Source organism: Sus scrofa, chromosome 18, assembly GCF_054392235.1.
Source record: "Sus scrofa isolate SSC_HxYL_T2T_F1_AM1 chromosome 18, Sscrofa_HxYL_maternal_Yorkshire_Landrace_v2.0, whole genome shotgun sequence".
Lineage (NCBI taxonomy): Eukaryota > Metazoa > Chordata > Mammalia > Artiodactyla > Suidae > Sus > Sus scrofa.
Window position 1 is genome coordinate 34,812,290 of NC_139400.1, and position 26,462 is coordinate 34,838,751.

The 26,462-nt window shown below is 36.2% G+C and overlaps 1 protein-coding gene and 1 long non-coding RNA gene across 2 annotated transcripts in view; one reads left to right on the forward strand and one right to left on the reverse strand.

Annotated features, from left to right (window-relative positions):
• Positions 1–5,163: 5,163 nt before the first annotated feature.
• Positions 5,164–26,462, reverse strand: part of ING3 (inhibitor of growth family member 3) — a 28,047-nt gene continuing 6,748 nt past the window's right edge. Inside the window, 8 exon segments of the mRNA NM_001244268.1 lie at positions 5,164–5,731; positions 7,188–7,226; positions 9,735–9,927; positions 11,221–11,414; positions 12,254–12,411; positions 12,650–12,769; positions 13,613–13,684; positions 15,473–15,569. Of these exon segments, the coding sequence (NP_001231197.1) occupies positions 5,615–5,731; positions 7,188–7,226; positions 9,735–9,927; positions 11,221–11,414; positions 12,254–12,411; positions 12,650–12,769; positions 13,613–13,684; positions 15,473–15,569 (990 nt within the window). The 3' untranslated portion in view covers positions 5,164–5,614.
• Positions 19,968–25,940, forward strand: LOC146394977 (uncharacterized). The gene is made up of 2 exons (XR_014833997.1): positions 19,968–23,395; positions 25,837–25,940. It is a non-coding gene; the product is annotated as an uncharacterized LOC146394977 (long non-coding RNA).

A 26,462-nucleotide genomic window follows, 5' to 3' on the forward strand; every position in this document is an offset into this window, starting at 1 on the left:
AATATTCGCATTCTCTAAAAGACCATAGCTGAATATATGCATATATACACATTCCGAAAGAGAGATGGATGGAGTTCCCGTTGTGGCTCAGCAGGTTAAGAATCTATCTAACTAGCATCCATGAGGATGCAGGTTCAATCCCTGGCCTTGCTCACAATCTGAGGTGTAGGTCACAGATATGGCTCTGATCCAGCTGTGCTGTGGTGTAGAAAAATAAACAGATAGATAGATAGAACCCCTTCAATCTGTGAGCATGCAGGCAGAATAATGGTAAACATTTAATCCTGTGAATTATATATTCCCAGTATTTTACTCTTTTGAGTTTTTATGTTTGCTTTTAGGGCCTCACCGTGGCATGTGGAAGTTCTCAGGCTAGGGGTCAAATCGGAGCTACAGCTACCAGCCTAAGCCACAGCCACAGCAACTCAGAATCCCAGCCATGTCCTCGACCCACGCCACAGCTCATGGGCAATGCCAGATCCCTGACCCACTGTGCGAGGCCAGGAATCGAACCTGAATCCTCATGAATACTAGTGAGATGCATTTCCACTGCGCCACAACAGGAGCTCCCTATTTTACTCTTTTGGATTTAAGCTTACACCTTGGCATAGAGCCAGAATTCTAAGTTTTGGCAATTAATATATAAAACACGAACAAATTGAGTCCTCGTTTGTTATATCATAGTATCAAATTCTCTTCTTCAACTTAATCAGAAATTTCATTCCTCTTCTCTGTAGATCTTTAATATTCCTTGGAAACCATAACACATTAAATTATCTCAGGATAGCTACATAATTGAGCGTGTTTTCCTTATAAAAATGTAATCACAATTTTATCTATTGTTAGTCTCAGAAAATAAAAAATATTTTGAAATTTTCATAGTATTAAAACTGTACCTTGAAAGGCTGTGTGCGATGGGGGATGGGAAGGGGGTAGTTTTGGTCTTATCCCTCTAATAAAAGCTGGCATTCACTTAGACCATCTGATGGCTAAGAAGAAAACATTCTTTGACAGAGTATGGGTCTTTGGATACATATATACCAAATAAAGTCAAGGATTACTTCTGTATTTAAATCATATGCTCTCTCATATATAGGCTTTTTTTTTTTTTCCTCTGCCTACAGCATGTGGAAGTTCCAGGACCAGGGCCGCTGCAGCCACAAACTTGTGCCACAAGGGAGCTGTTTTGTTTTGTTTTTTTAACAGATAAGGGGACTCTTTTTCAAATGTTTATAAATGAGAACTATTGGAAAAGTGAAAAATCATTTTTGCACACTTGGGAAACCCATGAAAAAATTATCCTTATAGTCCTCGACCTAGTCAAGAAAATAGTTATTTGTCATATTAAAGATAGCTATATAAACGCTTCAAGGATATGGATATAAAAATTGATAAATTCTAATGAGACAGACTGGGGAGGTCACATTAAAAGCTTTCACTAGCTAGTTATCATATTAGCAAATCACTCTAATGAACATACTCATGTTTATGTTCAGAGTTATTTAGAAATATTTCTACCCGGTCCCTTTATTCCATTTGACCCGGCTTTTTCAAGTACCAATTTTAATTGCTCTTATTTTAACACATTAGCAGGAAAGCTTCCTCTACTGGAATAGGCTTAATAGTGCAAAAAGAGTTAAAATATGAACAATTTTTTCCTACAAGAGATACTAAACTTGTGAATGTTTTCAACGAATTCATCAAGGACTAGTGAGTACACACTTTCCCATGAGTAACTACCTAATTCACTAACAGGCCAGTAGAAGTTGGGAAGAGGAATAAGCAACACACACCTCACACGATTCCTCACGCTCATCTCACACACTGGTTTCTGAATTTTTAATGAGCAGCAAGGAATGAATGATTATTAGGTTCTCTTTATAGTCTCTTTTGTCACAAGTGAAGAAAGTAAAAGTATATGGCTCTGGAGACTTTACTAAGAAATTATTAAATTTCTTCCAGGTAAACATTTTACTATGCCTAGGTTTCTAATAATGTTATTAAATTAAGATAAAATATTGACACAAGATATACGAACTTACTACTTTAAAATGGAAATGGCCAAGAAATACATCTTTTCCTTATATCAAATTTCAATTAAAACACAAAACAAAACAATTCTGAAGCCAGTTCATCTTTAAGCCACTTTAAATTTTTTCTCTGTAGCAAACACACAAATTATGAATATTAAAATTCTAGGTCAGAAACTAAAATTTGTTTTAGTAATGTAGACGTTATCATCTAAATAAAGAAACCTAAAAAACTTGACTAGCAATTCCAACTTGTAGTTTCAAAAATTGGAATAAAGATTCATTTAAAATTTTGAATTTCTTCAGCAATTTCCACGTTCTGAACTAATTAATTTGTCATCCCTAGTTATAATCTTCATAAGTGCTAACATTTCATTAAGCTGTTAAATAATCATAATACATTTAACTGACAGTATGTCAATGTTCTCTCTACCCTTATTGACCAATGATACCACAGTACAGTGTAAAATGCTCAGGAATAGACTCTTGATCTGTTTTCTGGCTTCGTTCCCTGACAGCACAACTCCCTATTCCAGGTCCATTCCAGACTACTTTTAAATTACCAAAATACATGGAGCTCTAGAACAATTTCACCTGCCAGGAAAACATCCCTACTTCATCTGTCCTTAGGAATCAGTTCAAATGACACCTCCTATGTTATACTTCCCAGTGCTGCAAGAATACTCTACTATAGAGTAATCATTATAATCTATGGCACTTAGCAAAATATGGCAATTACTTGTGAATGCATCTGTCCCATTTCCCCCACCAACACACAAACACACACACAAACACAAATACCTTCATCTGTGTATTTGGAACATCTAGATGCTTAATGTTTATAAAATTATAAAAATGAACATTTTTGAGGATATGCTTTTTCTCTTAAAACCCATCTGTGGAAAGACTTTTTTTAAAAAATATGAAAGTTGAAGAAAACACTGAAATGTCTACATATCCACAGAGAATCTTACCCCTTAAAACCCAAGTATTTCAAACATTAATTTTTCTAAGACTAAAGTAATTAATTAATTAGATCAAGAGGACTATTTCTGAGATCTAAGGACAAAGGGCACTAACAATGCACAAAACAAAGATGGTTAAGGATCTAAAATATGTGGAATTTGCTTTAAAGGAGAAAAGAGCAAAAACTGAACTGCCCTTAAAAAGAGTAATTGTATGTTTATCAAACACTCAGCTTCATTTAGGCATTTAATTAAGCCATTTATTGCTTCAAATGTGTCACCATGAACATTTTAATATACACTCCATAGCAGTAAGGCCTCAATTTTCACCACCTATAAACTGTGAACCCACATATGGATTTTTTGTGCCACCATTACATGAGTTTTGTACAACAAAGATTTTTAATGTGTATATTATAATACCAAAAAAAAATGCTCATTATACCCCTTGATGTAAATGTCACAAAGAATATTAATAACTGGCCACATCTTTTTTTTTTTTTTTTTTGATGAGGTAGTTCCATGTTTGGCCCATCATATAGATCTCAGAGATTAAAAGGTTCCACCATTACTAAATAATTGCACAACATTTTGCTTTACTTCTTTATACACACTTCATAAAAGATTCAGTGTTTGAGTTTAAAATCTGTCAAAATTTTTTCTGAATGATTTGGTAAGTCGTGGAATTCACACACTGAAAGGGGCTATAGCAGCTGGAAACAGGGACATTCCTGACTCTGACAAGGAACTCTCTCTTAAAATAAGGCTGCATATAAGGCTTTTTCCTTTGACCAATTCCTACAAAACGAATGAGTTTGGAAAAGTCATTACACATAATTAGAAGATTAAACAACCACTGAGCATCTCCAGGCAACATGCTAATAAGCTAACTGAACACTACATTATATATTATTTCTTATACATTTAAAAAATCTCCGTGAAAATACTGAGGATCATGAAATCATGAGTACCCACAAATGAACCTTAGTTTTATGGGTTGTCCAGTTATAAAATCAGACTGCAGCAGCTCAGAATTGTGGAATCTCGAAGCTGAAAGAGATCTTTGAAATCCTCTGTCTAATCCATACCCTTGGGGTAGCATTGCATAGATTTTTTGGTTTTCTGTATAAGTTCTAAGAGGCTCATAAGTGGTTTTGATTAAAGCAGAAATCTGATGGATTCAGTAAGTTTCGATATAAAAGAAATATGATATAATAAGTATTTTTAAAGTTTTAAGGATTTTTCTACCGACCAGATTCGGTATTATACCTTAAATAAAACCTCCGCTATGCAAAATTTATAATTTAAATAGCACCTATAGAATAAAACGTTAGGAGTGCTTTATAGACATCCTGAAGCCAGGATCACCCTGGTTTAATAAGGCCCAGAGTGACTCAAAATGTGAATTAACTGTCATACCAACATGTGGTAGAATCAAAAATAGAAGTGAATTTTAAGCTCCAGTCCAGGGGGTTTCTTAAGTTGGCCACACTGCCTCAAGTCAAAACAGCTATAACGATAATTTTCCTTTTGTCTGCTGTAATTAGACTTCTTTCATGTCCCTTCCACTGAAGGAAAAGCCAGGGAGATGTCCTAGAAAAATACATTTGCATTTCAAATTTACATTAAAAATGTCTTTCCCTTATTTTCATATCACAAGTTCCAAGCATTATTAAAGAAATAACAGATTACGCAGCATTCTGTGTCCTGGGCCTCTGTCCTTTTTAGATTATGAAAATTGGAAGTTAAATGGAATTCAGAAATTTTCATTATTAAGTGTGTAAAGTATAAATACAAGTAATTTTTTAAAAACTTTATTTTAACACCTAATACAATTCCAATTTTAAGGATTACTTGCACAAAAAAATAAACACATTTGGTATAAAAATGTATCACTTTAACACCCTCTCCCTTCAGCCCCTCCCCCTCCCACCCTCATGAACTGCATTCTATCTGGATGCAGAAACATATAAAGACTAATGGCACAGATTAGTTTTTACCTACAGGAGTTTCTGTTTATGTACCCAGGTACTCTAGAGGACACCAGCCCACTTTATCACATGAACCATTTCCTTCAGCCCGCTGAATTTAGTTTCACAAAGAAACAAAGCTTATTATAAAGGCATTTAAAAAACCATTATCTTAAATTCTTTTTAGAAGCACTGTCTTTTTTTTTTTTTTTTTTTTTTTTGCAACCATTTATATACAGTGTTACATAACAGCTCTGGAGTACAGTACATGCAGCAGAACATACCTGTTGAATATAAAATACTTTTCTTAAAATCTTCATCGTTGGAATTCATTGAAGTGTAAATTATAGAATGCCCATTACTTTGAGAAAATGGTTGAGGAGTACAAATGTCTGCATATGTTGGCCACTGAAATAATCCAAGGCTAACTGGAATAATATTCAGAGCACATCAGGAGTGCATAAATAATTTACTTACATTATTAAAATACAACCCATAAAATTCAAGTTCAAGATCTTATAGGATTGTCTATGTAAATCCTTAAAGTGGGTGCTTGGAAATGCATTGTTTCTTCTTTCGCTTTTCTTCTTTTTTAAAGTCCTATATAAAATGTTGAAGTTGTTTTCTTCCTCAAATGAAATGACCACCCTTATTTGTGCCGACTGCCTCTTCTCTTCATGGCAGCAGTGCACTGTGGACAGTACCATTTCCCTTTCGGCGCTTCTGTCAGTCCAACGCATCCATAATGGAACCATTCTATAGGGCACTAGAAAGCAAACATGAAAAGAAACAGCTTTTTGTCAAAGACTAGGAAGAATGGTAAAACGTGCCCAGGAACTAAATATTAATGATTAGATGTGTGGACTCAGATCGAAGAGCTGGATTAGAGATGATTTAGTCCAACTGATAAGTTTCAGAGATAAGGAAATGGAGACATAGAAAATTATGCATCTTTAGCTGAGTTTCACATAATCTATTCTCATAATCTCAACGAACACAAATTCACTGACTTTCATTTGAAGAGTACATCGACACCAACTCACAAGGACAAGAAGTGAGACAGGTCTCTTACATAGAAGGCAAAATGTATTTCCAAGATTTTATTTAATATTCAGCCTTATTTGTGTTCTTACAAAGTAAAATTAGCCAGCTGTAATGAAAGACATAAAGTGATGCCCTGGGTTTCTTTCTGGGTCTATCTATTCCTAGATATGGAGAGAAAAAGAACTCCGCTGTTCAATATATGAAGTGGCTCTACAAGTGCAAAATCCTAGGACTGAGAACAGCACAACTGGGAATGAGAGGGATCAGAGAGTCTGACAGGGTATTCACAGAAATCTCACTCATCATCTTCAATAACCGCCCGAGAAGACAGTTTACAATGGTCTTCTTGAAATGGCTGGGGGCTACTGTTTTGCAATAACCATAAACAACCCACAAGAGAGTCTATAGAGGAAAGTGGAAGGAGAGTCTTTCTCTACCTGAACGTCTTGGGACCCTGGCTGGTTAGGAAAGTACACATTTTTATGAGCCAACCCTGCTCAATCTTCAAACTGTTTTAAACATTTAAAACTCTTAGCCTTAACCTGCAGATCCTGACATTCAGAGTTGTGTTACCCCTCTGGAGGAAAAGATGGACAAAAAGGGGCTGACAGTGAGAAGGGAATGGAAATTACTAGACAAAAATATTCATGGCATTCAATAAAAACATATCTCTAACCCCAATTAAACTTCATAGAAAATAAATAGGAGTTCTTTTCTTTCAAACCTTCTTTATTTTTTATATCAGAAGTGGCTCTTATCAGCTGACACCTGCAAAGCAGTAGGAAATACTACACTAATGGGAGGGAAATAAGCACATGAGAGCCTTCACCTTAGCATCATGCTTCCTGAAAGGATGTATTGTTCTAAAAGTTCCAATTCTTCACTCTGATAAGTGAACTGAATTCTAGCAAACACAGCATTCTTTGGCAAAAGGAGAGGAAGGTTTACCTAATTTTCCTACAATGAAACACCTTCTGAGACCTTAGCTTTAAAATAGGAAACACATTGAGGGACACTCTCCTATTTGGGGGAAAAATATTCTAGCATTAATATGACATAATTAACGTAACTGCAAACCTGTTTTCTTAGACTGACACAGTAAACAAAAAAATATATATTCAAGTAGGACTAATCTGTGATTTTTTTTTCATTCCTAAATAGAAAAATTTAATACTTACATCCTGGTTATCACAGCCTACCATCTCACCATAGGATACCTAGTTAAAAGAAAATTAAATGTCATTATTATGACTATAAAACCAGCACCTAATCCAAATTAATTGCTTTTGATACGGTTAATAGAAGGAAATACACTGGCTATACAACTGCATTAAACAATAGGGTATATGGTTATATCTTTATAGTCTTTTTCTGAAAGTTTTTTCAGAGTAGGGATGCAAGGGGAGACACACAGAAATTATGTACTCTTTAAAAAATCTGCAAGAACTTGCTCTGTAAACCACCTCAACAAAGGAATCAACTTTGTGGGCAGTTCCTTTTGTAAAGATTTTAAGTTTCTTTTTTGGTTATTTACATAATGTCTTTTATTTTTTCTTGGGTCATGTTAGGTCATTTATATTTTTACAGTCAACACTTCACTGAAACTTCTAAACTTATTATATCTACTTATTATATATCCTTTCTCATTTCTCTTTTTCCTGTTCATCACTAGCACTTTATAGCACAACTTCCTAATTCCTGAATTCATTTAAGTTTTCAATGGACTGAATAAATTTCCAGACAGGGTTTACTAGACGGCATACTTTCTGATTCTTATCTGTATTCGGTTCTATGCATATGATCAACAACTTCGCTGGGTAACAATTTGGGGGGGAGGCACTCAGATTTCTCCCTTAAAGCTCTACAAACATTCCATCAACTTCTAGTTTGGTGTTCTCTGGGAACCTAGCTGGTTAAGGATCCAGCATTGTTACTGCCATGGCTCAGGTCGCTGCTGTGGCTCTGGTTTGATCCCTGGTCTGGGAATTTCCACATGCCCTGTGCATGGCCAAAAAAAAAAACAACCAAAAAACACTCCTAGTTTTCAGTGCGACAGAGAAGAAATCTAGAGTGAATCTGATTTTGTTCTTTTGTAGGTAAACTAGCTCTGTTGCAAGACTATTTATAGGATATTCAAATCACTGATATTAAAAAGTGTTTATCAGGTTTGCACAACTAGCAAACTATTTTTTTAAAATTCATGGCTGAATTACTAAAGAAAAAGATTGACAGTCATTACTACATAAAATTGGAATTTTAGAATTAAAAAAGTAAACCAAGCAAAATGTTTACAATGTATATGACAAGAATGACAGAAGTCAGCCAATTCATAAAAGAAATTAAAATGGCCAAAAAAAGTCCACTCTACTAATATAAACTGAAATAATCATATGATTCAAAATTGTTAAATTAGTACATAGTTTTCAAGAGAGAATAATATCTAGGTGTTTTCTTTGTGGCGCAGTGGAAAGGAATCTGCTAGTATCCACGAGGATGTGGGCTTGATCCCTGACCTTGCTGTGAGCTGTGGTGTAGGGTGCAGATTTGGCTTGGATCCAGAGTTTCTGTGGCTCTGGTGTAGGCCGGCAGCTGTAGCTCTGATCTGACCCCTGGCCTGGCAACTTCCATATGCTGCGGGTGTGGCCCTTAAAAAAAAAAGGCGAGAGAGAATAATATCCAGTGTTGGTAATATCCAGTGTGGGACAGGGTTTAGGAAACAGGCATGCTCATCAATTATCAATTATTGGTAATAAATATTAGAAGATAACTTGTAGTTGGTATCAAATATTACTTAATTTTATTTCTAAAGGATTGTCCTAGAAATTAGGTATATGAAATGGATTACATAAAAAAATATCTATCATGTTATTTGTAATTTTGGAAAGATTAAAACCACTAAAATATTCTATAACTGATTAAATAAGTTATAGTACATGGTAGATAACTGTGAGAAGGAAAAAAAATGACCATAAAGAAAAATCATGTTTAGGATATATGATTTAGTGGAAAAAAAAAAAGCCAGTTATATAAGAGAATTTAACATGATTACAACTGTCAAACTCAAATACACATACACATATGTATGTATCTATGTACCTATGTGTTATGAACTGAATGCTTGTGCCCCTCCCCAAAATTCATGTGTTAAAGTCCTAATTCCCAATGCGACTACATCTGGAGATAAGGCCTGCGAAGAGGGGATAAAAGTTAAATGAAGCCATAAGGGGGAAGCCCTAATTCAACTGGGTTGGTGCCCTTATAGCAAGAGGAAGAGACGCTAAAGCTCCCTCATGTAGGACTCAGCTAGAAGGTGGCCATCTATAAGCCAGGAAGACAGTGTCACCTGGAAAAGAATTAGTCAGCAATTCTTTAATCTTGGACTATCCAGTCTCCAAAACTGTGAGAAAACAGATTCCTATTGTTTAGGCCATCCATCTGTTTTATTTGACTATGGCAGCCTGAGCAGGCTAAGAAAATACCCATGTGAGGCATATAGAGTAGTACATTGAAATGTTTAATTATACATTATAGCCGAGAACTGAGATTATGGATAACCTTCATGTTTCTTTATATTCTTTGTATTTAAAGCAAACACAATCATTTTTATAAGAAGCAGAGCAAACAGCAAAGCTATTTTTAACTGGAGGGAAAAAAACACTAAATAAATGAAATAGCTCTTCTTCCTATTCAGTTCATGCTTTAATAGACACATGCCAGATTTTTACCTGATTACAAATGCAGTATCGTGGTTCATTTGGGTCATAAGTCCAATCAACCTGACTGTTTGAATCAGATTCTGGTACTACTGTTGTTTGCTGAGAAATCTCTTGTACAACAGTGGATGATGAAGAACAGGACGATAAGGAAGAGGAGGAGGAGGAAGACGATGACTGCTGGCTTGAAGACTTGTTGTTGTTTCTGAAAAAACAGTATCAGTTTTATTTGTTCTGCATCTAGAAGAAGTTACCTGAGAATAACTCCTAAATATGTGCTATGAAATAACATCAAATGTATATATTAATTTTTTTAACACTAAATTAAAGAACTCTGATAAATGGTTTGTAGCACAAAAAGAGCAACCTTTTCCGTAAGGGTTTATTTTTGTTTGAGATTTATTTTTGTTTTCTGGACAATAAAGGTATTCAAAGGAAGTTTCTTCAAAATTTTTCTAAGTTTTTAGAATAGACTTTTAATCAGTTACTACTTATCACTGATTTAAATTGCAGGTTAATATTTTTGAAAATTAATATTAGTTATGCCTATCTTACATTCTTTGTATTTTTTAAGCAAACTGAATGCTCTTCATCAAAATCTAAAATATAAATATACATCAACAATTGATCAAAACCATCAACTGACATGTGAATACTTATTCGTGTAAGACAGGAAATAAAGAATGTTAAAATTCATAATAAGTTTACCATTATCTATATGCTAATACATTTTAAAAACTCAAAAAATTTATCATCAGCAGTTACAATAAGTTTGGGTGATTATGAATTTTTAAGACATTTAGCACTTTTGCGGTAATGCTACATTCATCATTCTTTTAGAGATTTATTCACAGAAAATACAGTAACACAGAAAATGTAACATTTACTTACAGAAAATACTTTTAAAAATAAATTATGATATAATTATTAGGTAAATAATTATTTTGGCCTAGGGTTTGAGCTTTCTTTATGTATGAAGATAATAGCATATGCAGATACTTAGGAAAGATAGGGCAAAATGCTGTTAAGTTTTCATATGTAAAGTTCATATGATTACCCCAAGAATCTCATATACAAAATCTGGGGATATTTGCATCATTTCAATTTTGGGAGCACAGTATCAAGAATTAAGACAACCTGCTCTTACTCAAAATGAAGAACTGTATTTAAAAAAAATTCCAGGAAACACATGACAAAATAAGGGGTTATAAGTTAAAATGTTTCATAAAATGGTTTTTCTTAATGAACAAAAGAAAGAGAAGCCATTTGCTAACAAACCCAATTTAAGACTCCAGAAAAATTAGTCTCTTAGCACTTTTTAAAGGCTTCATCCCTTCCAAAGTGTGTCTGCGTGAAGGAAATGTCATGTCTCCCCACCTCCCCAAAGTTCTTCCTGACCCATTACATACAAGCTGCCTTTGTGTAATATGTGAAAGCTGTGTGCCAGGTCATCTGCATACCTTGCAAAGGTACAGGCTACTGTAACAATAAAACTTACTTGCTCTTTCTCCCACTGCGGGAGTCTGCTGCTGATGAACTGGCATTCTGTGTTAATGTAGTCATGAGCGCTGAAGATGATGAATAGCCAGCTGCATCCCTGGGCATTGAAAACTCTTTTCCCAGCTGAAAGTCATTATTCTTAAATGCTTCATAACTGGCTTTTAAACTTGATGTTCTTCGTCCCTCTTTCATCTTAAAAAGGCATTCATTGATAGTATTAATAAATATAAATATGTATATTTTCTTTTCCAAGTCTTACTAATTAGAGCATTATTTTGGTTTATCCAATATAACTTTGTTTTCATCATTTTCATTTCTTCTTTTTATTTTATTTTTTTCTTTTTTAAGGCCGCACTCAACAGCATACGGAAGTTCCCAGGTTTGGGGTTGAACCAGAGCTGCAGCTGCTGGCCTACACCACAGCCACAGCAACGTAGGATCCAAGACACAGCTATGACCTTTGCTGCAGCTCACAGCAAGGCCAGGGATCCAACCCACATTCTCATGGATATAGTTGGCTTCATTACTACTAAGCCACAATGGGAACTCCTTCATTCATTATCTTCATCATCGTCATTTAAGCTATTTTACATAAAGATTTAAGATCAGTTTTTATCCAGTTAGGAAGTAACTACAGGATGGGTAACTTAATTTGGAATACAGATAACTGGTACAGAAGCGAACAAACTCAAGGCAACCTAAGTTCTGAGGCTCTAGAGAAAGCCCTTACTGGAAGCAAGAATAAGGTACTGTCCCAGCAGATGCTGTGGCTTACACTCAAGAATATAAGCATCATGAGCAATTATTGTGGGACGGAATCTGCATGAGGTTGTATGAAAATATTTTTTAACTTTTATCAATCAAGTAATTTCTGCATATTCATTTCATTAAATGTCAGCTATCATAAAAACTATGATTTGAAAATAAAACTATACAACGCAAGAAAACTCTTTGTTCACATCTAGTTGCTTCTATTAAGAGAGGATTCAGATAAAATTTTATATTCTGTTTCCAAACCTGTTCCTTTTTACCTGAGCTGTAGCTTGAACCGCTTGAGCTGCTGCCATGGTAATTGCCCCTGCACCAGTTCCTGTAGATAATGAGCCAATATTATAGGATGCCAGAGGTTGGGAGGAATTCACATTGTAAGCGTTGTTGGAAGAGGCTGCAGAATTATTATTTCGACAACCTGTACAGAATTAAAGAAGAAATAAAAATGCTTAGAACAAAATGTTAGTGAGCCCTAGCACAGATTTAATCATTAAATTTAAAAACTTCATGTCAGCTTTTTCCTTTTTCGTCTTTTTTCCTATGGTAGATTTTAACCAGGTAAGGAATCTATATAGTTAATCATATAGTTAATCATTTCCCTTTATTTTGGCACGAATGAAAAAAAAAAGCAACTGTATTTAAGACAGTAAACTTACCTAGTGTATTTTCCTTAGAAGCATCTGATGTTAGGGTAGATAAAAGAGCTTCTGATTTAAACTTCTTTTCAGGTATATGATCTGTTGTTGTATGGTGAGAAGTTGGATTATATTTCCTTTCTGAATATAAATAAAGAATTTATGTGTTTTTAAATTTTAGAGAACAATGGAAAAGGCATAATACTTTCATCTGGTCATAAGCCAATATAGTAATGACCTGAGTTCCTCATGGAATACAGAACATTATGTTTTCCTAGAAGACAAGACAAACAGAATCCTGTCTCACACGTGTTCCTAAGAGCAGACTGCGTAGACAATAAACTTTTTTGGAGTAGACACTAAAAAAACTTTTTTGTAGCAATGTACTGAAGATAACCCGTGATGCACATGGTTTAACATATAACATGTGGGGAATTTTGTTTTCAAAACATTTTCTACAATTTAAAATAGTCTTCCATCAACCTTTCTTTCATAGCAAAAAAATGCACCGATACAGTCATCTAGCCAGCTAGCATCTGACAGACCATTCATTCACTCACTAACTCACCAAACTATTTGAGAATTTACTATATGCCAGACAGTAAGGTAAGCACTAGAGAAGCAAGGATGAAAAAGATAAAGAGCCCATAATTGTGGAGTTTACTGTTCTGCTCAGTTATAATGCTCCCTGGAGAGAAGCAGGTATCGATATGCAGTGAGTATATGCTGCTATTAGTACCACACATCGCCCTCTGTGAATCCCAGGGAAAACAGGCTACCTGTTCCCAAATCACATCTGCTCTTCCCAAATGAAGAAGATAAATCCACCAGTAATTGCATGAAAAAACATATCTCACAAAATAAAAGGGGAGGATATTTGTTTCTCAATCAGTCGTGTAGAGGTAATGAAAGAGAACATATAGGTAATACAATGAATTTTCAACTGTCTTTAAAATAATTTTAGCTGCCCTAAATCAAACTTACTTTCCACTGGCGTATGTGAATGAGCATGGTGATTGTTCACGGGCTGTGAAGGCGTATCTAATTCCAGAGATCCTAAAAAAACAGGGAGGCACAGAGATACAGGGCCATGAGATCGCAGCAGAGAACTTTATGTGTCAATCAACTACAGGCACTGGGTACCCTTAACCAGGAGATGTCTGGCAAGCTCTGATGCCTGTGTCTGTATTATTTTAGCCAAACACATTAGAGGGTCACCACCGCCAATTTCACCCTGAGCCAACCTCATCCTCTTTCTAAACAGTAAGTAATCCATTTTTCAGTGCTCACCTTAAGTACAAAATAGGTCAAGGCACGCTAATGTCTAATTAGGGAATTCATGACATTTGGGACCATGTAAGTGGATGAATGAGTATCATGATTCCATTACTGATAAGAACTGAAAAACTCAACATAGTGTTATTGAAGACCTTTTAATAGGAGATCCTAAAGTATTAGGCAATGGGACATCACTGTATGAAAGAAAATTCTCTGATCATTAAAATGACATACGATAGCAAAGACTTTCTAAAAGAAGGGATTTTGCTCATGAAAAATGATGCATAAAATCTTTACCGCCAAGCTTTAAAATACTTTTGAAGAAATTTTCTGGGTTTATCTAGATCCCTTGAGATGAAATCATGGCAGGGCGCAGGGTGGAGCCATTTTTTAACTTGATTTGATTTAGTTTCATATGTCTGTGTCCTTACAGAGGATGCTTCATTAACCTTCCTGCAGTACTGAATAGCCATGGATTACTGTTACTCACAATTATTATTGGCATTTCAGAAAAATAAAATATTTTATTTTGTCTCAAAATAGCTATTATTCTTGGTAAGGGTTCCCCTGGAATAAAAACATCACAATAAATTAGATGGTCATCTAAAGTGATGGGCTTATTTTTGAATACAAAAATGCAACTGTGGGTACATTCATATCCGGTTGCTTCCCTAGCTGACTTCTAGTGAATACATAAACAGGGATATATAACCTAGCACCGTAAAGAAACCTTTCACCTGTGTGTAGAAATAGGTACATGTTCTTGCTATTGAAACGCACCAAGAAAAGAGATATTCGAACCCTTTAAATTCTAGTAGAAATCAGCCATAATGCTGATTTGATTCAACTAACATTTAGTGAGTGCCTACACTGGGCTTGCCACCACACTATCTGATTTGATGGACATTATCCATTTAGGTCGGAAGTGATGCTAAATTAGTTAAAGAAACAGAGCTCATGTCTCCATTTTAGGGAAGTCTCCTGAGTTAAACCCAAGAAGTGATAAAGGTAAATTATAGCGGGAGATCAAGACAAGGCTTGCAATGAAATATTAAAATGGCTTCTTACTGATAAGAGAAAGTTTAGAAAAGACTTTTTTGAGAAAAGGAGGAAGTGTTGAAGAACTCTTTAAAATCTGAGTAACACAGTGGAGGAAAAGCTTTTTAAGGCAGTTCTTAAGAAAAAATAACAACCTTCCTCAATACTTAGGTGCATAAACAGGCAGGGCAAAGTCACAACATCTAACGACAGATGGCTACCCTGCTTCTAGACGGTTATATTTCTTTAAATCTTTGTTCTTACCACTCTTCTAACTAGCATATACGCGTATTAACAAATGGAATGACCTAAGGCTTTATTTTCAGGAAAAGTGAGTGGTTGATATACTGCATCATCTCTCCAAGTATCCATGACCCAAACAGTCCGACTGCTGGGGACCAAGCTATACCACCCAGGTGCCACTGTTCACCAAAGAGCAGATGGAAAAGTCTCTGTGGGACGTGAGTCTCCTCAACGACGTGCACATGTACTGTCCAACGGTGATGGAAAACTGTAAATTTTACTTACGCCTCTCTAATATTTCTGTAATTCCAGCATTATCAGCTTCCAGCTCCATTTTAAACTTAGCCAGTTCCTGATCCAGCTTTCTCAAGTGTCGATCTACCTGTTTCAAAGAAGATCAAAGATAACCACCACAATTTGGGACACTATTAAAGTGTCAGTTTAATGAGGAAATCTAAATTTCTATTTCTTTTAGTGAATGTGCTTTTGCATCCCTGAGCAACTCAATTAACCTATACTGCAGGTTTTTAATCTACAAAATGAGGGTGCTAGGATAAATATCTCCCACGTCTCCTTGAATAAATTTTAAGAAACCAGAATTGCAATTTGTTAAAAAATGTCTGAAAGACGTAAGATGTAACTGATCCGAGAGATGAGGGGGTTAGTAACTTTTCACAGTATACCCTGGGGTTACTTTCAGCCTAATCTCCTACTTATAACAAGGCTATCCACACTGCCAGACCATAGTAACTGTTATTTAAAATAAGGAATGAAAAGATCCTCAGTCTACAAACAAAGAGGCTCCTATATTCCATACATACGTTTCTCTAAGGCAGGAAAGTGAACCATTATGCTTGTAAACATTTATGTAAAGGGTTGAGACAAAAGGGGTTTTTAGTAAGCAAACTCCTTTCCACAAAGAGCTTGGTCAAAATGGTTTTATTGTAATACTACTGCCCTTCGTTAAGGTGGCAAAATTGTTTTCTCACTAACCTAGAGATCTTTGAATTGATTTCAGAAAATTTTATGACACCTCAAACTAGCAACAAGTCTTAATGTATTTTTAAAGCTTAATATTAATTTTATTCAATGCTTTTTCAAATTTACTATTTTGAAATAAAACCAAAAAATACAGTCTTGAAAAATTCATGTCATAGTATTGACAACATCTTTTTTCAAATAGTAGTTTCCCACTTAATCACTGTTATAATTAAGAGTACCTTTCTTACAAATATCGAAATGGCTAGGACACATCAGAGGGCAAAAAATTTAAACTTTCAATTAAATAATGTGTATTTAAAATAAGGGAGTAGGGAAGAAGAGTAGCAAAAGATAATTTGTAATGTGCTTGGCGCATTAGATGGCCTGTTTTCTAGTCCTTGCTCTAATCTTTTAAGATAGGTTATTACTACCTCTATTTCCTAAGCGAAGAAACTAAGGCTCAGAGGAGTTAAGCAGCATGCCCAATTCAATAGCTAATGCATTACAGAAATGAGACTTAAAAAATTGTGCTTCACTATTTATACCTAAGATTGCCCTCTGAACTTCTGCATGCAGGAGCCTTTTTTTTTTTTTTTTTTTTTTTTAAACTCAAAGCAATATAATTCAAATGGAAAAAAAGTGAGAATATTATTTTATTTACATTTTGTATATTGACAACAATCACTGGGGTATCGGTGATTTTCAATAATTCAAAGCCCAATTTTCCCTCCATCCTCACACGCAAGTTGTTTTTCAGAGCTTGGTGGAAGTTGTAATTACAATATTTAAAATCCTAGGGTCACATATGAAAGATACGTGCTCCTATTCAAAGAAGCTGCAGGTAATTTAGCATCCTTTAAAGGAACCTCCATTCCAATAATCAAGTGTGAACACAGACCTTAGTGACTCAAGAACATCTCTTACAGATTGTCAAAATTTAATCTCAAGGGAAATCAGAAAAAAATACTCATATTTAAATTCCAAGTCTACCTAATGCAGTGAAAATACTCCGCCACCTTCCTTACCTACAGCTATACTACTAATAAACACTGAGTTCCTATTATGAGCTTGGTGCCAGGTAAATGGAGAATACCCAAAGAATGAGAGAGAATCCCTGCCTTCAGAGGAATCAGAATTTAACTGACAAATCAAGATTTATATGAGATTTTTAACATAATAAAGGTATAAATAAAATCCCCTAAACAAATAAAAGAATAATAGAAAAGGATCAGTAGTAGCACATAAAGAAAAAAATGTAGTACTATTCTGTTGTAGACATAAAGTAGCTATGAATGAGTTATTGAAGAATGGATTTTCTTCGTAGATAAGAAAGAATAATTAAAGAACATTTAGAGACAGGAAGACAAACAATTCTCTGAGAAAAAGAAAGTATAGAGTGGGGAGTTCCCGTCATGGCTCAGTGGTTGACGAACCCAACTAGTAACCATGAGGTTGTGGGTTCAATCCCTGGCCTCGCCCAGTGGGTTAAGGATCTGGCGTTGCTGTGAGCTGTGGTGTAGGTCGCAGACATGGCTTGGATCCCACGTTGTGGTGGCTGTGGTGTAGGCCAGCAGCTACAGCTCCAATTTGACCCCTAGCCTGGGAACCTCCATATGCTGCAGGTGCGGCCCTAGAAAAGATAAAAAAGACAAAAAAAAAAAAAAAGTACGGAGTGGCTTGTCATAGGTGTAGTGAATACAGAAGGAAGCGTTAGGATCTTGGTTGGGAGGGTGAAATCATACAATCCCCCTTAATTCACTCTAGCCCTGTGTTTAAGAATTGCCTGATTATCTTAAAGACAGTACCGATAAAGTTTATTATACCTGAAAACATGGAAATAATGATTCAATTTCTAGTACTGCATAGCTCAGAAAGAGCAAGGGGACCCAAAGAATTGAAACTCTAAAAATCAAATTCATAATTAAAATAAACAAAGACAAAAAAGCTTTAACCACACGGTGTTGAGGAGCTTTATAAGAAGACTTCCAATCATTCCCACCTCCTGATAAGTAAAAAGATTATGAACAGATTAATATTATAAGCAATTATCAGGCGGTGAGAATTCTTTTTTCTCTGATTCACTATTGCTATACTAAATCAAAGTAGAAGTTGGAAAGGAAGTTGACCACAAGATTTAATTTAAGCTATAAAGCACCAGGACACTTAAACAGTATTAAACAGCCATAGTAAGAACCAAACTGAACATGACTGAAACCCATTAAGTGCATTCCCTCTACCTACATGATTCACAGTGGGCGAAGCACCTATTCTAGCTGATCACCACAATGGCCCTATAGACATCAGGCAAAGCAAGAGCCTAAGTTAGTTACTCCAGCCCTCCACATACACCTGACCCTCTAAGACTGACTGAAAGTAGTAAAGAAGATACTGATCCAATTGAGATTTTCCATTAGCCATGGATTCCTAACACAAGGCTGACCAGCGTCTAATTATTTATTTGTTCCCCACTTAATGTCAATAAAATGCCAGCCACAAAAGCTTCCTTATTCCACAATTCTGAATCATATCCCACAACCCCAAATCATAACTATTTCTTTTTTTTTTTTTGTCTTTGTAGGGCTGCACCTGCAGCATATGGAGGTTCCCAGGCTAGGGGTCTAATCGGAGCTATAGCTGCCAGCCTACACCAGAGCCACAGCAGCTTGGGATCTGAGCCGTGTCTGCGACCTACACCACAACACCACAACTCAAGGCAACGTCAGATCTTTAACCCACTGAGCAAGGCCAAGGATCGAACCCGCAACCTCACAGTTCCTAGTCGGATTTGTTTCCGATGTGCCACACGGGAACTCCGATAACTTCTTCAAATTTAAATCTACTGTGCTTTTTCTGATCTTTTTAGAGATAAAGGAAATTCTGTCAGTGTTATTTGTTAACATATTCATGATCATAAAAATATTTAAGTCACAGTTGGCCCCTCTTCACAAAACAAAAAATCCTCACACTTTAATTATTTTTGCATAGACTTATAATCCATTAGTCTTTCTCTTTTGTCTCTCCCAGTTTTCCAGTATTCAAATTCTAAAATATGCCATCTGATGGATTCGAACGGAACAAAATATAGCTTTTTAAAAGCTTCTTCGTGATTTTATGGCTTCCAACACTGTCAAATTCTAAAAGTTAGATGTCAAGCTTGCCCTTTCAGAATGCACAGTCTATAAGGCTCTAAACTGAAATCCATGGCAATAAGAGAGAAATTTACCCATAAAAAGATGTGGTAATAGTGAATAAGGAGGGTAAACTGGGGGAGAAAAAGGAAACATGATGGCATATTATTTCTCTGATGATAAGTCATGAACATGATTCCTATTGCTCTGAATTATATTTAAACTAAATGAAAATTTGATCCATCTTTAGGGTGAATCAAATACTTAAGGCCTTAGCACATAAACTATATCTAATCATTTTCCTGAAAGACAATAAGGATAGGAGACAAATCAAAAGGTCAAGCTCACATAATATATTTCCTCGTTTAGAATATCAGATGAAGGATTCTTGAATTTATAGGTAAAATATGGGTCTGGAATATAAGCATCTCAAAAGTCAGCCAGGATTATAAAAAAGAAGCAAGTTTTAGGGTACTGTGCACCATGAGAGGCTGCTAAAATCATTCAAGCATTAACTAAAAGCTCAAACTTTATCAAAGTACATATAAATCACCTTTATGAGGGAATGTAATCTAATATGGCCTTATGTCAGTGATGCCTGGCTGAAGAACACAAATAAGTGTTTAATGAGGATCAGGATTCCGGAAGGAAAGTATTTTAATAGGATAGAATTTTTTTTTTTTTTTTGGTCAGTCAAATTTCACTAAACCTACATAAAGTGTCGGTTTGTTCCAATAAAGGCCTAATTCCACAAACTTCTTCACTTGTGGATATTTATGTGGTCCAATTTTTTTCTTAAGTAAATAAAATATTTCAGTGAAAAATAATTAAATACCATACTATATAAAATATGAGGGACAATTATACACTGAATTATACACTCAACTGCTGTATCAAAGTCTGTAAAAATAATATGTGCTTACTTTACATTGTAATAATAATATAATGTTTAAGCATAACACATACAATCTCTTCTTTTTTTTTTTTTTTTTGTCTTTTTGCTATGTCTTGGGCCGCTCCCGCGGCATATGGAGGTTCCTGGGCCAGGGGTCGAATCGGAGCTGCAGCCACCGGCCCACGCCAGAGCCACAGCAATGCGGGATCCGAGCCGAGTCTGCAACCTACACCGCAGCTCATGGCAACGCCGGATCCTTAACCCACTGAGCAAGGGCAGGGACCGAACCCGCAACCTCATGGTTCCTAGTCGGATTCGTTAACCACTGTGCCACGACGGGAACTCCCACAATCTCCTCTAAGGTGCATTTCACTCCTCTGTTTAAAGTCCTTCACTGGCTCTCTACTGCTTTTAGGTAAAAAGCACTGCTCCAGTGGCTTTTAGGCCCTGTATGTATTGGTCCCTGCCTGCCCCTTCTCATACCACTCTTCTCCTTTCTCACTACATACCACCCACACTGGCCTCTTTTCTGGTTCAACCTGTCAAAAACTTTTCCACCTGAGACCCTGCCCTTGGTACATCATTTGCCTTCTTCCCAAAGCTTGTTACATGGCAGGCTCTTTCTCATTTGCAAAGTACCACCTCAAATGTCTTTAGACTATACTCATCCTGAATCCAATAACCTTTATTTAATAGTTCTCCTAGGAGTTCCCATTGTGGTGCAGCAGAAATTAATCTGACTAGTATCTATGGAGATGCAGGTTAGATCCCTGGCCTTGCTCAGTGGGTCGGGGATCTGGTGTTGCCTTGAGCTGCAGTGTAGGTCAGAGATGCAGATCGGATCCCATGTTGCTGTGGCTGTGGTGTGGGCCGACAGCTGTAGCTGATTTGACCCCTAGCCTGAGAACTTCCATGTGCCATGGGTGCGGCCCTAAAAAGCAAAAGAAAAATGGTTTGCCCATACTGACCGTCTGTATCAGTACTGCCTATCCAGCACTCATAGCTTGAGATCTATAAATATTTGCTGAATAAATGAAAGTTATCCTCTCCCACTATGTAGAACTGTATGAATGGAAGTACCACCATTTATTTGGTAAAGGTTCTATGGATAAAAGTTACCATACTTTTACACCTACACTGTACTCCATCCACTAAACTCTGAAGCACAGAGCATTCTCAGCTCTCAAATGTTAAATGTTATAGGTATTTAATTTGTTTAACATTTATAAAGACTTTCACTTGAATGTTTACAGATGATATTTTGGGAAGTAAAACTAATTTGAGATGGTAAATCCATTTAGGGACTCCCTATTCAAAAAGTTGATAATCCCCTTAAGTATTACTCATAAGGCTCATAGATTTCTTACCCTCAAACCTAAAGTGTTTAAATACCACAAGCTACTTTGGAAATACACTGCAGCATATAACACAAGCATTCCAATTAGGATGCATAACTGATTTTAACATTTTAACAATTATTTATTCATGGAAAGTGATGCTAGTGAGAAAAGTAAAAGAAGAGTTAAAAGTTAACTGAGTTCCAGGGCCTAGGAATTCTCAGATAAGATGAATAGGCTCAGAGCAGAAGTTTGAGCTTAAAGAATAATTATTGTATACTTGCTAAAACTAAGTGTTACACATGGAAAAGTAATGGAGGAATGTTTTGCAACTTGGATGGTGAATGTGTGGTGAGGGGTAAAACTGGCATTGGACAGAACAGTTCTTTACCATGTGGCATTGGTCTCACCAGCCTCTGGAGTTGGCGCCTAGGATGAGAAGGGAGTTGCTTCTATGTAGAACCACTGAACAGAGTACAAAACAGTGCAGGTCATGGACAGAACCCTGAGGAACAGCAACCACTCTGAGTGATATCCAAGGAGACTAAGGAAGGCCACAAAAGTGGGAGGATAAAAAATTTAAGTCTCCAGAAGAATGGATTTTATATTAAGAATATTATGGTCACCTGGAAGAGCAATGGAGCATTTTAAAAGGAAGGAAAGGAGAAAAAGTAACAAAAAGAAAAAGGGAAGGATGGGAAGGAATGGAGATAGAAAAGAGTAAAGAAAAGACAAAAGGCAGTCTTAGAAATAAAACAGGGGAGTGGGGGAAAAAACAGGTTTAACTTGGCAGAGCTCAAAGGGAGGCAGTGGCTTCAGAAAAGTAGAAATTTTCAGTTAGAGAAATGAGATGAAGTGAGTCTTTAATGGCATGAACAAAAACTTGGCCTACTTATTTCAGTCTTTTACCAGATTTCCCTTAATACCCAATCGTATTAATCTTTGTTAACAAGTTTCTATACAGGCTCTTTACTTTGTGGGCATATCCTTCCATTAAGCACCTACAATATGCTGTCTACAAGAGACTCACCTTAGGGCAAAGGACACATAAATTGAAAATGAGGGGATGGAAAAAGATATTTCATGCAAATGGAAATGACAGGAAAGCAGTTGTAATACTTACATCAGACGAAATAGTCTTTAAACAAAGGCCATTAAGAAAGACAAAGAAGGACACTATTTAATGATAAAATGATCAATTTAAGAAGAGGATATTACACTCATCAATATATATGCCCCTAATATAGAAGCACCCAAATGTATACAACAAACATTCACAGCATAAAAGGAGAAATTGATGGGAATACAATAACACTAGGAGATTTTTAACACCCCACTCATATCAATGGACAGATCCTCTAGACAGAAAATCAATAATGCAACAGAGATCCTAAATGACATGATAGAACAGTTAGACTTAATTGATATTTTCAGGACATTACATCCAAAAAAATCAGAATATATATTCTTTTCAAGTGTACGTGGAACAATCTGAAGGACTGACCACATACTGGGGCACAAGACTAACTTAAACAAATTTAAGAGTACAGAAATTATTTCAAGCAGCTTCTTTGACCACAATGGAATGAAACTAGCAATCAACCACAGGAAAAGACATGAGAGAAAAACTTACTACATGAAGACTAAACATGTTACTAAAAAAACAATGGGTCAAAAAGGAAATCAAAAGGGAAATTAAAACATACTTCAAGACAAATGACAATGAAAACACAACCATTCAAAATCTATGGGATGGGGAGTTCCCGTCATGGCGCAGTGGTTAACGAATCCGACTAGGAACCATGAGGGTGCGGGTTCAGTCCCTGCCCTTGCTCAGTGGGTTAACGATCCGGCGTTGCTGTGAGCTGTGGTGTAGGTTGCAGACGCGGCTCGGATCCCTCATTGCTGTGGCTCTGGCGTGGGCTGGCGGCTACAGCTCCGATTCGCCCCTAGCCTGGGAACCTCCATATGCCACAGGAGCGGCCCAAGAAATGGCAAAAAGACAAAAAAAAAAAAAAAAAAAACAACAAAATCTATGGTGGCTCTGGCGTAGGCCGGTGGCTACAGCTCTGATTCCACCCCTAGCCTGGGAACCTCCATATGCCACAGGAGCAGCCCAAGAAATAGCAAAAAGACCCCCAAAATAATAATAAGGGAGTTCCCGTCGTGTCGCAGTGGTTAACGAATCCGACTAGGAACCATGAGGTTGCGGGTTCGGTCCCTGGCCTTGCTCAGTGGGTTAACGATCCGGTGTTGCCGTGAGCTGTGGTGTAGGTTGCAGACGCGGCTCGGATCCTGCGTTGCTGTGCCTCTGGCGTAGGCCGGTGGCTACAGCTCTGATTCAACCCCTAGCCTGGGAACCTCCATATGCCGTGGGAGCGGCCCAAGAAATAGCAACAACAACAACAACAACAAAAGACAAAAAGACAAAAAAAAAAACCAAAACAACAACAAAATCTATGGGATGCCACAAAAGTAGTTCTTAGAGGGAAGTTCACAGCAACACAGGCCTTCCTCAAAAAAGAAGAGAAATCTCAAATCAACAACTTAACCTACCACCTAAAAGAAATAAAAACATTAGAACAAACAAAATGTAAACTTAGCAGAAGGAAGGAAATCATAAACATTAGAGAGGAAATCAATAAAATAAAGATTCAAAAAACAATAGAAAAAAAATCAATAAAACCAAGAGCTGATTCTTTGAAAGGGCAAATGAAATTGACAAACCTTTAGCCAGACTCACCAAGGAGAGAGAATGCAAAGAAACAAAATAAGAAATGAAAAAGGAGAAATCTCAATGCATACTGCAGAAATTCAGAAAACATAAGAGAATATTACGAATAATGATATGCCAACAAATTTGACAACCTGTAAGAAATAGAAACTTTCTAGAGTCATACAGCCCACCAAAACTGAATCAAGAAGGAAAAGATCATTTAAACAGACCCATCACTAGAGATGAAACTGAATATGTAATAAATACACTCCTCCAAACAAAAGTCCAGGACCAGATTGCTACACAGGCAATTCTACCGAACATATAAGAAGAACTTATACTCATCCTTCTTAAACTTTTCCAAAAAATTGAAGAAGAGGAAACACTCCCAAAGACATTTTATGAAGTCACCATCACCCTAATACCAAAACCAAAGATACCACCAAAAAAGAATATTACAGACCAATATCTTTGATGAATACAGATGCAAAAATTCTCAACAAAATTTTAGCCAACTGAATCCAACAACACATAAAAAACATCATACACCACAATCAAGTGGGTTTCATCTCAGGCTCATAAATATGGTTCAACATATGCAAATCAATCAATGTCATACACCACATTAACAAAAGAAAAGTCAAAAACGACATGATCATCTCAATAGATGCAAAAAAAGCATTTGACATTCATGATAAAAACACTTACAAAAGCGGGTATAGAGGGAACATACTTTAACACAATAAAAGCCATTTATGACAAACCCACAGCCAATATAATACTCAACAGAGAAATGCTGAAAGCCTTCCTGCTAAAATCTGGAACAAGACAAAGATGCCCCACTCTTACCACTTTTATTCAACATACTATTGGAAGTCCTAGCCAGAGCAATCAGACAAACAAAAGAAATAAAAGGTATCCAAGTTGGAAGAGAAGAGGTAAAATTGTAACTCTATGGAGAGGACATGATACTATATATAGAAAACCCTAAGAACTTCACACAAAAACTACTGGAACTGATCAAGGAATTCAGCAAAGTAACAGGATACAAGATTAACATTCAGAATCAGTTGCATTTCTGTATACTAACAATAAAATATTAGAAAAGGAATAAAAAAATTCAATACCTTTTAAAATTGCACCACCAAAAATTAAATACCTAGGAATAAACCTGACCAAGGAGGTATAAGACTTGTATGCTGAGAACTATAAAACATTAATCAAGGAAATTAAAGAAGATTCAAAGAAATTAAAAGACATATATGCTCCTGGATTGGAAAATTAGTATCATTAAAATGGCCATACTACCCAAAGCAATCTACAGATTTAATGCAATCCCTATCAAATTACCCATGACTTTTTTTTTTGTCATTTCTGGGGCCACGCCCACCACATATGAAGGTTCCCAGATTAGGGGTCTAATCGGGGCTGTAGCCGCCAGCCTATGACACAGCCACTGCAATGCGGGATCCGAGCTCCATCTGCAACCTACACCACAGCTCACAGCAACGCTGGATCCTCAACCCACTGAACAAGGCCAGAGATCAAACCTGCAACCTCATGGTTCCTAGTCAGATTCGTTAAGCACTGAGCCATGACAGGAACTCCCCCATGACATTTTTCATGGAACTAGAACAATCTAAAAATTTATATGGAACCACAAAAGACCCGAAAAAAAAAAAAAAAAAAGAAGAAACAGCAGGAGGCATAAGTCTCCTAGATTTCAGACAATACTATAAAGCTACGTAATTAAGACAGCATGGTACTGGTACAAAAACAGGCATAAAGACCAATGGAACAGAATAGAAAGCCCAGAATTAAACCCAGACACCTATAGTCAATTAATCTCTGACAAAGGAGGCAAGAATATAAAATGGGGAAAAGACAGTCTCTTCAGCAAATGGTGCTGGGAAAACTGGACAGGTGAATGTAAATCCATGAAACTAGAACACATCTTCATGCCATGCACAAAAATAAACTCAAAATGGCTTAAAGACTTAAACATAAGATAAGACACCATAAAACTCCTAGAAGAGAACACAGGCATTCTGACATCAACTGGTACAAATGTTTTTTCAGGTCAGTGGCCCAAGGCAACAGAAATAGAAACAAAAATAAACCAATGGGACCTAATCAACAACAGGGCTTACTCTTCAAAATATAAAAACAGTTCATTCAACTCAATAGCAAAAATAATAATAATAATAACCCAATTAAA